Source organism: Pelecanus crispus, chromosome 2 (genome assembly GCF_030463565.1).
Source record: "Pelecanus crispus isolate bPelCri1 chromosome 2, bPelCri1.pri, whole genome shotgun sequence".
Lineage (NCBI taxonomy): Eukaryota > Metazoa > Chordata > Aves > Pelecaniformes > Pelecanidae > Pelecanus > Pelecanus crispus.
In genome coordinates, this window is record NC_134644.1 from 162,978,110 (window position 1) to 162,988,460 (window position 10,351).

Here is a 10,351-nt window from a genome sequence, read left to right on the forward strand (position 1 = left end):
GACTTGCGGTATTTCAAGGCAAAGATGTCATGTGTACTTAAAGCTTTTCAGGATCTTGTAGTCAGAAAAAACTGCATTTTTATTCTTTTCACTTATAAAACTGTGATTTTTGCAAGACCACGTGATTTTGTAATATCTGATGTAAGCATTGGCATGACTCCAATAAAGCCTTCGGCTTGAAGGGCTCGTGAGAGCACTTAAGCAAAAGGAGGAGTTCCAAAAACTCAGAAGTTGTTTTGCTGAAAAGTGGGTTTAGATGTGGGCATCCTGTATGGGCACAGACCCTAAACACGGCCTCGGCAGGCTGGTATAGGAAGTATGCAGGTCTGCCATTCCATAATATAATAAAGATTGCTTTATGTCCAGTTATTTCAGTGCATGCTACTTCCATAGCTGTAGTTCAAGGAAACCATCAGACGCTGCACTTGATAATTTGTATTTATGCAGTTCCTCTTGTTCTAAAAATCTCCAACTGAAAAATGTTTATAGCTTTTGAAAACTTATATTAAAAGAAAAAAAAACAAATAATTTTTACATGACTGAGAGTAAACCCCCAACCTTCTGCCACATGCTGTATAGAACATCAAAGAATTGGGTGACATATTTGTTATTGAAATAAATGGATCTGCGACTTTCTAACTTATAGCCTGATATAGGCGGTGTATTAAATTATTTGGAAAGCATTTTTGAGCGTTAAGCTCTTATTTATTATGAAACAGCTCCCTAGGGCAGGTTCTTCTGTGCTGCCTCGTCGGGGAGTGTAGGCATGACACCTGACATGTTTACCAAGTCAGGTACCCGCGGCCACCATGATACGTGGAACGACCTTCACCTTGGAGTTCAGGACTGTTTGCCCCTAACAATTAATCTGTGTAGGCAAACAGAGGAGCTTTCTGCTTAATTTGTGTGTTAGTTTATGACCAAGAGGTTGCAGAAGTCCCCAACTAAGGAAACTTTTTGTGGGAGTATTACTATGAATTTGCTTAGAATAGGGTTTAACCCCCAGATTTACACAGAAGCTGAGACTGCATTTAACCCTAGAGACGATATGACAAATTTTGCTGAATTTGTGTGTATAACAGGTGAATTCAGTAGAGTTATGCTTGTGTAACAAAGTTGAACTTCGTCTATTATTCCACATTTGAAACTGTGTAGTGTAAATTGCAAAATTAAAAATATCCAGTAGGTGTCATCTTCCTACATATTGTATGTATGATAATCAAGTTTAGATTTTTATTTTTAATTGAACTTAAAAGTAAGGGTTTTAAACACTGCAACAAGTTTTTCTGAAGAACACACGTAAAAAATGTATGAATTTGATCTGATACGCTTTAGTAACACTGGGATTTCTGGAATGTTTGCAACCTGGAACTGTTCATGCACAAAATAATTTGCAGATATCCATGACTGTACTTACATGCCTAAATATCATCTGTAAAATATGCCTGTAAAGGCGCGTATTTAAACCTGAAAATCCATTTAATGGATTCCATTTAATCCACATGTCCTTAAAGCAATAGAAGTATGTACTACAGCGTTGCCTCTGATCCTGCAGCCTGTATTGCAAAAAATAGATTTAAGATCCTCTTTACTGATGAGGATGTTAAATGAAGTTGGAAGGGCCTCGGGAGGGCGGGGAATTCCATTTCCATAAATGGTGGTTTCAGTTGTCGATTTCTTGAAATTACACCTCATAGTAATAAAGATTTTTGTGTGCATTGTTGAGAATTATCAAGTACCCATATCCGCTTGCTTTACACTGCTTTTTGTTTCAAATCAAATGCTTTTGATTTATATTCAGCAGCTTTATACTTGGTTGGGGAGTGAAGTTAGGCGAGTCTGAATGGGTGTGATTCAGCCATCTTCAAGTCTAAGTAAAAGAAACACTTTTTGCATTTTAAACCCTAACCTCTATTATTTGGCGTGGGCATACTTACTAGGTCAGAGTTATGCCTTTCAGCATGCGATTAAAATGTGCACTTTGTCCACATCCATGGATTTTGTAACACAATCCTTTAGCAATCTGGCAACATTTCTGGCTTTGTTAGCGTGGGGCATTGCTTAGGAAAGTTCCTATGCAATTCTGTTCTTGCCTGATCCCAAATCCTTTGAAAATAATGGAAAGACTTCTGAGGGCTTAAGCCATGAGCTGGTCGGGCGCACGAGAGGGCCGAGCTATGGCAGGCGCTGGCCGGGCATTGCCGCGTGGCCGCTGCCGCGGCCCAAAACCTGCTTTGAGTTCGCACGAGCGGTGGGGTGGGAGATGCCCCTGTTTCAGATGGACTGATTACACAGTCGCATTTAATTTATTTTTTAATCTTTTTTTTTTTTTTTTAATCAAGTCAGCTTGACGTTTCCGAAAGTTGGTCCCGGTATCTGCGGCTTCTGTGAGGACGCGTAAAGAAGGGAAGAGGATTTCGTAGGAAAAATGCCCGCTTTCCATATGATCCCGCTCTGCGGTTACGCATCGAGCAGGACAGGGCTTTTGCATCACACACGGAAGAACAGGATATTCTGCATCACCTCCCCTAATTAAAAGCTCATTACTTCTTCGAGGTGAACAACTCGCTTGGCAGCCAGGCAGCGCTGCCCGCCGCCCACCGGCGGCGAGGGGCTGAGCGCGGCGGCTGGGGAGCGCGGCCACCGCCGGCGGGCGAGCGGCGAGCGGCGAGGGGCGAGCGGCCCAGGGGCAGGGCCCCGCCGTGCCGCGGGTCTCGTCCCCCCGACCGCGCCCCGAGCCAGGCCGGACCCCGGCGGCGCCTGCAAAGCAGCGGCGCTGTTTGCGTGTTTGAAAAGGACCCTTTGTGACGGAGCGGTGGCTTTAGGGGTGCCGGGCATGAACCCGCCTTTATCTTTCAGGTAATAGCGGATGGCGCTTTTTTTTTCTTCCCCTTGCTTCGCGGCTGCAGACGCGCCCGAGGGGACGGGCGAAGCTCCCCGGCGGCGAGGCACGGCAGGCGGAGCCCCGCTGCCGGCTCGGCAACGCCACCCGGCCCGGCCTCTGCTCCCGCCGCCGCTCCCGCACGCCGCGCACCTTCCTCCCTCGGGGAAGCCGGCCCCGCCGCCGCGCTCGCCTCAGCGCCGAGCGGGCCGGGACGTCCCTCACACGGCCCCCGGCGCCCCGCCGCGCCTCAGGGACAGGGACAGGGACAGGGACAGGGACAGGCACGGCCCCGGCCCCGGCCCCCGGGGGCGCCGCCTGAGGCAGCGCGCGGCCGGCGCCCCCCCACGGCCGTTGGGCGGGGCGCGAGGGCCGGGGGCGGGGCCGCGCTCTGCCCCGCCCCGCCCCGCCCCGCCCCCGCGGCCCGGCTGGGGCCGGCGCTGCCGAGGGAGCGCGGAGGAAGATGGAGGCGGCGGCGGCGCGGCGGGGGGCCCGGCCGGGCCGGGCGGCGGGCGCGGGGCGGTAGCCAGCCCGCCGGCCGCCCTCCACCCGCCCCCTCCGCTCCTTAAGAGGCGGGAGAGGGGCGCTGCCTGCCCCCCCTGGCAGGGGATGGCGGCGCCGGGCCCTCCGCCCCTGCCGTGGCTGCGGCTGGGCCCGCGGCTGCGGGCCGGGCTGGAGGTCGCGCTGCGGGTGCCCAGCCTGTTCCTCATCGACGCCATCTTCAACTCGTCCCCGCTGCCGGGGGGCTCCCTGTGCGCCGCGCTCCTGGGCGTGCTGCTGCGGCTGCTGGGTGAGAGACCTTCCCCTTCCCCGCCCGCCCCGCAGCTCCGGCCTTCGCCGCCGGCCGGGCGCTGAGGGCTTCGCACCCCCGCTGGGCCCGGGCCCGGGCCCGTCCCCGCCCGCCGGCAGCGCACGGCCGCCGCTCCTCCCCGCCGTCCCCTCGGCCCGCCGCGGCGGCCTGTGCGTCTCCTCCTCTCCCCCGTCCCTGACCCCTGCTGCCGCCCTGGTGTGTCCCCCCCCGCCCGGGCAGGTCCCTCCCTCCCCGCCTGCGCCCCGCGCCGGGCCCGCTTCCCCCCCGCCGTCCCCGTCCCGGCTCCCGGCACCGTCCCCGAGGCGGAGGGGCCGGGCCGGCTCTCGCCTCCCGGCCGCCCTGGGGCCGCGGGCGGCGCAGGGACGCGGCGGGGCCCGGCGGCGGAGCCCAGGCTCGGGCCCGGCGCTGGCGGCGGCGGGGAGGGAGGGAGGGAGGGAGGGGCGGGCGGCGGGGAGCCCCTCCTCGGCGGAAGGCGGGCGGCTTCGTGGCTGTGCGCCTTTTCTTTTTTTTTTTTTGGTAAAAAGCAGTTGTAGAGTGCGTTGTCCAACTGAAATACGCTGTTAAAGCCCTACAGCAGTTCAGAAATGCCGGGAGTTTGGTTCCCAAATGAAAGAGAAGTCTCTTGAAATTTGCCGATGGTTATTTTTAAGCTTTTTTTCCTTGAATAAGGAAAGGTTGAAAATCCCTGGTATAACTAGGCGATACTATTTTCAGCATTGCTTGTAGTCTTGGGTGCGTACGCAGCCTGAGCCGGGCTGCAGCCTGGTCCCGCATCGCGCCTTGGAGCTGGGAATCCCGAGGCAGGAAGGAAGGGAGAATCCCAAGCGCAGCAAGAGTTTTTCGCAGGCCTGTGACGTGTTGATTTCGTGTTTTATTTGATGCTTATAGTAGGGGGAAAAAAAATAGGGAAAAAAAGGAAATAGGTGATAACGGCTGTTGGGGTAGGAAGCTGAGAAGAGTGGTTAAATATCACCCTGAAGCGTGTGACATTGGGAGTCGCAGGTTAAGGTGCTTTTCAGGATTGCATTCGTATGATCGCTTTTCTGGAAGGGTTTGGGGGAGAAGCAGGTAATCCCTCCCCTGCCGCACGCAAAAGAGCTTTGGGAGCAGTTTATGCCAAGGGACTTAGCTTGTACGTTTGAGACAAGCGGTCTCTGGGTCTTGGCTTTCCAAAATTCAAGAAAAATTAAAGTGTAACCACTTAAAGATGATGTCATAGAATCATAGAATGGTTTGGGTTGGAAGGGACCTTTAAAGGTCATCTAGTCCACCCCCCCTGCAATGAGCAGGGACAAAGACCTTGTATGTGGTTCAGACAACAGAGAGCTTTTGCATCTATCTTTTCGTCATCTGAATTTGAGGATTGCAGGGTTGGGTTTTTGCTGTTAGGATAAACTGAAATTATTTATTTTGGATCATTCTGTATTTAAATAGTGGGGAAGTTGCCCTTTTAGTTAGCATTTGCAGGCTTTGAAAGACTGATCCCAGTTTTTCCTGTAGCACAATACTAGTTAGCATAGGATAAACACAGAGCTTGTCCTCGAGATACAAAGACTGTAGCTTTGGAGAGATTGGCCAGCTTTCAGGGGTGATGTTAAACAGTTCTGAAATGCTCTGCAAGCACAGCTCTTCGAGAATGCTAACAGAGTTCTGTATGATTTTTAAAAAGTTTTACTGCAGGATTCCTCGGTCTGATTCTTTGATCACTTACTTTCTCTGCAAGTACATAGACACAGCACAGAACCAAGTTCTACAACTGGAGCGCAATTTTTCTTTCACCTTTTTGATTAACCTTGCTTTATCTCCAGCACAAGGTTCACCTTTCATACCCTTGCATGGGTGTCTTTTAAGCGTCTGGGTTCTAGCAGAACCACCACCCCCCGGAGCGTGAAACCGTTACTCCAGCCAGCAGTCCCTCCTCGGCGAGGACACTGATTTTTGAGAAGGTTACTATAAATACTGTAGTCTGTAGAAAGATGTGGAAGCAAGCAGAATGGCTGAGGCTAGGGGAAATAATAATTTGGCAGTTCCACGTGATGGAAGTTGAATCCTAGGTAGTGTGTTTAACTATAAAGATACTGACAAATTGCAGGAGTTAAAGGAAAAAACGAGAGGGAGGGATTCATTGTAACACAGGAACTGATTTGAAAAGTAAATGCGTGTGGTTTGATTAAATGCTGTGTTTGGAGGCCATACTGGAGACAGTTGGTGGCACAGATAGGAACAGTAAAGATGGGCAGCAGTATATACAGAAACACGAGACAAATCTCAACGGAGGAACTGCAGCATTTCCCATCAGAGGGAAAATGGGAAAAGATTTACTGCTTGGTGAACACTCTGCAGGGCAGGGGGAAGTCTCGTCATGGCAGGATGGCCTGAATGACCTAAGTGGAGATGGGGGAGAGGAGTGCTCGGCTCCCCTTCCAAGATTTAAGTTACCTCCTGTGGTCTTTCGAGGTTCCTTTTGGGGGGGGTTGGTCTTGACTTGTCCACACAAGTGCTGACAGAGAAATGCTTTCTTTACCTTTTGTTAGTCCTTCTTCAGAGGAACCAGTAGGTCTAGCTTTTCTATTGACTCACTGGCGTACTGTTTTTAGGGATGTGTCTTGCACGTGAAACGTCAGTGTTTTAAGATGACCTATAGTATCTAAATACAGGCCTGTTACTGCAACTGCAAGGAAGAAAACTAGGTTTTGCTTCCAGGCGTGTTTCAGAGCAGCCTGCTTAGTGCAAAATGCATCTCGTTTGGCTCAAATGATCAGAATTACGTAAATAATGAGCTTGTTACAGGCATTTGAGCCTTTTCTGTGACTTCTGAGAAAAGACAAAGGGTACAAACTTGTCAGCAGTGTTAGCTTTCCCAAAGGTGTTTATGGTGGGATTGCATGAAAAGGCAGTGAAATTGTCACGCTTATGTTAAAAAAAAAAAAAAAAAAAGTGCTGTATGTAATGAATATTCAGCTTTTCATGGAAGAACTGAGCTGTGATACAAGGTGCTTTCTGAAAACTGGTTGAGGCTTTTCCTTAGTCAACTTCACAAGGTTACTAGGTTAATGATTAGTTAAGGAGATTGTTTTTCTATCAGCCAATGCTGCTGGCAAGGAATACTGTTAAGGTGCATTAATAACTTTTTTGTGGTTTGCCTTTTGCTATTGATTCAAGTTGACCCTCTCCCTCCTTATTCAGTCCTCCAGGGTGGGGGTGTTTTTCGTTTGGGGTTTGGTTGGGTTTTGTTGGGTTTTTTTTTTAATACAAGCAGCTGGCAACACTACTGCTGGAATCAAATGCTGGTTCTTAGCAAAGTTTTTTATTCCCATGATCAAGATACCATGGCTTAAAATACTTTTTTTTAAACACTCGATTATGGAGGATTTGGAACAATCTAAAATACAATCCTCAGAAAAGGCTGATGCTGTCCTCCAATAGAAAGAGGATTACTCATGATTTCATTCATTTTAGTACAGAAGCTGAAAGCAACTTACAATCAAATACAAGTTGCAGAGCTCGAAATCTCTCCAAACTGGTTCGGATGAGAAAGCAGTTGCATAGACTAGAAGCTGATTGAGAAGGCCAAAACAAAGGCAGTGTGTTTCCTGAAGAAAAAAATTGTTTAAGGAAGTGGATCTAGCGATAAGTGCCATTTAATTTAACATCTGTTAGGGAAGCCCTTACCTATGTAGTACGTAGTGATGAAATTCATAAGCTACGCTACAGAAGGAGTTTACAACAAGGTCATAAATGTAATACCAAGGTACTGTAGATGCTACGATAGGGTTTCTCATAGGAAGGTACAGACTTTCCAGTCATGGTCAAGATGTGTTCATGGTCAGTGTGAGGGAAAGGTTAGCAAAGAGGAATTTCAGGCTCTAAATCTGACTTCTAGCAAGTAAGACACAAGTTCACACTGGCATTGGCAAAGAGGCGACTGGTGCAGTTTTGGATTCTGTGTACAAAAGCTTTATACTGCGGAAGGTCTTCTCCATGAGACTTTTGTTTCAGGATGCCTTATCAGAAATGAAAGCGAACTGAAGGGAACTGGAAGAAGAGCGCCTGCCTCCTAGTAAACTACAGCAATTTTTCAGTATTCTCCCATTACAGGTTTAGCTAAACTGCTTTGATGATGGTTATCTTTAATACCCCAACTTGGACATCTGTAGTTGAGTGCTTTGCTCAAGTGAATTAGGGGACTTAGTAAATTTTACTCATTTATTCCTTATTAACTTTTCCCATAAAGGTGATGCTGTATCTGGTAATTCTTTTCTGCTTTTAGAACTTGTCTACCCTTAGATTTCAAGACTAAGGCTGAAAGGCTGGGAGTTGTCACTGCTCTAGTCTGAAACTACAGATGAAGTTAATGGTAATTGTGACTTAATGCTGGCATTGGCTTTGCATCGCAGCTGCAGTGCACAGATGTATTAAAGGCAGAGATTAAGTCGTCCTCTTGTCTGTTCTTTGAAAAGGGCACCATCAGTAATGTAAAGTTACGAGTGACTAATTGGGAAGTGATACATTAAATAAATGTAGCTCCAGAGCTAATAGGTTGAAATCTGCTGTTGAATTTCTGCTGAGAACTAAATGATTTCAATCTGTTTTTAGGTGTCTTTGTATCCGGTGTTGTTCTGGTCTTACAGCAGCGAGCACTTTTCAAGTTTTATATGATCGCCTCGGCATTTCTGCTGGCTGCGACTTCAGTGTTGGTGAATTACTATGCTTCTTTGCACATAAACTTCTACAGTGCCTACTACACAGCCACGTTCGGAATTCAGATCTTCCCTCATAAAGGACCTTCGCTATGGATGGCGCTTTCCATCCTTCAGCTTACCTTTGGAATCGGCTATGTTACATTGCTAAACGTGCAGTCCGTATACTCTCAACTCATCATCCTGGATATACTGATTCCTGTAGTCGGCTTGGTTGTTGAATTACCTTTAAATGTCCGGCAGATCCTAGTTTTTATTTCAGGCCTAGTTCTGACACTAAATACCACAGCCATTTTAGTTACGAAAATTAAATGGTTCTATTATTCAGTGCGATATGTTTATCTGCTGGTGAGGCACATGTATCGCATTTATGGATTACAGCTATTGATGGAAGATACATGGAAAAGGATTCGGTTTCCAGCTGTACTGCGTGTCTTCTGGCTAACGAGACTTACAGCACAAGCTGTGGTATTAACGTATGTTGTAAAGATGGCTGAAACTAATGCAGAAGAAAAGTTCTTCTTGATATCGTGGGATAACTGTTGGGAACTGATTTGCAGTCTGATCATAAGTGGGTGTGACTCCACTTTAACTGTGTTAGGCATGAGTGCCGTCATTTCCTCAATAGCGCATTATTTGGGACTTGGTATCTTGGCCTTCATCGGATCAACTGATGAGGATGACAAAAGGCTCGGTTTTGTAGCGCCTGTCTTGTTTTTCATTTTGGCTCTGCAGACCGGTCTAAGTGGACTGAAACCAGACGAACGATTAGTTCGCCTGAGTCGAAACATGTGCCTTTTGTTAACCGCAGTCCTACATTTTATCCATGGAATGACAGACCCCGTGCTGATGTCTCTCAGTGCCTCCCATGTGTCATCATTTCGCAGACACTTCCCCGTACTGTTTGTTTCCGCTTGCCTTTTCATCCTTCCAGTTCTGCTCAGTTACATCCTCTGGCACCACTATGCACTAAATACGTGGCTTTTTGCAGTTACAGCGTTCTGTGTAGAGCTTTGCCTAAAAGTTATAGTTTCTATCACTGTTTATATATTGTTTATGATTGATGGCTACTATAATGTGCTATGGGAAAAACTTGATGATTATGTCTATTATGTTCGTTCAACCGGCAATATTATTGAGTTTATATTTGGAGTAATCATGTTTGGAAACGGAGCTTACACGATGGTTTTTGAATCGGGAAGCAAGATTCGCGCGTGCATGATGTGTCTACATGCATACTTCAACATCTACTTGCAAGCAAAGAATGGCTGGAAGACTTTTATAAATCGCCGGACTGCTGTTAAAAAAATAAACTCGCTTCCAGAGGTAAAAGGAAGTCGGTTACATGAAATAGATGATGTATGTGCAATCTGCTACCATGAGTTCACCACCTCTGCACGCATTACTCCATGCAACCATTACTTTCATGCACTTTGTCTTCGGAAGTGGCTGTACATTCAGGACACTTGCCCGATGTGCCATCAGAAAGTGTATATTGAGGACAAGGAAAATGCCAATATTTCTAACAACAACGGGTTTGTGCCACCAAATGAAAATCCTGTACAAGTTGCAGAAGAAGCTGCCGATGCTGAAAATGAATTAAATGAAGACAATGACAGTTCCGATAGTGATGAGGAAGATGATGACTGTGTGGCACAGCACTTGAATGAGACTCTTAATGTTGACTCTGACTCTCTTGGTGATTAAGATGTCCTTTACTAAGCCGTGAAGTATTTGTGTAAGATTGACTTCAACTGAATAAAAGTATCACTTTGTAGTTATTGTACTTAAGCACAACAGCAGTATCTCAATGTTGAGTCTGTGAATGGTGGTTGTTTACTGTGGTGTGTGCTACTGTAAATATACCTCTAATTTTTGCTGGTCTCTTTCATGACCACCTTAAAATTATGTACATTATTGTACATGGAATAAAAAGTTTTCACGTTTTTAAGATGGTTG

At 47.4% G+C, this 10,351-nt stretch overlaps 1 protein-coding gene across 1 annotated transcript; it reads left to right on the forward strand.

Annotated features, from left to right (window-relative positions):
• Positions 1-3,490: 3,490 nt before the first annotated feature.
• On the forward strand, positions 3,491-10,343 carry RNF139 (ring finger protein 139). The gene is made up of 2 exons (XM_075705161.1): positions 3,491-3,671; positions 8,289-10,343. Exons 1-2 carry the CDS (start codon positions 3,491-3,493, stop codon positions 10,097-10,099), a joined length of 1,992 nt encoding a protein of 663 aa, XP_075561276.1. The 3' UTR covers positions 10,100-10,343.
• Positions 10,344-10,351: the final 8 nt, after the last annotated feature.

Coding starts and splice junctions, on each gene's coding strand:
- RNF139 (XM_075705161.1), top strand. CDS start 3,491: ATGGCGGCGCCGGGCCCTCCGCCCCTGCCGTGGCTGCGGCTGGGCCCG. Junction 3,672..8,288: donor CGTGCTGCTGCGGCTGCTGG/GTGAGAGACCTT, acceptor ATCTGTTTTTAG/GTGTCTTTGTATCCGGTGTT.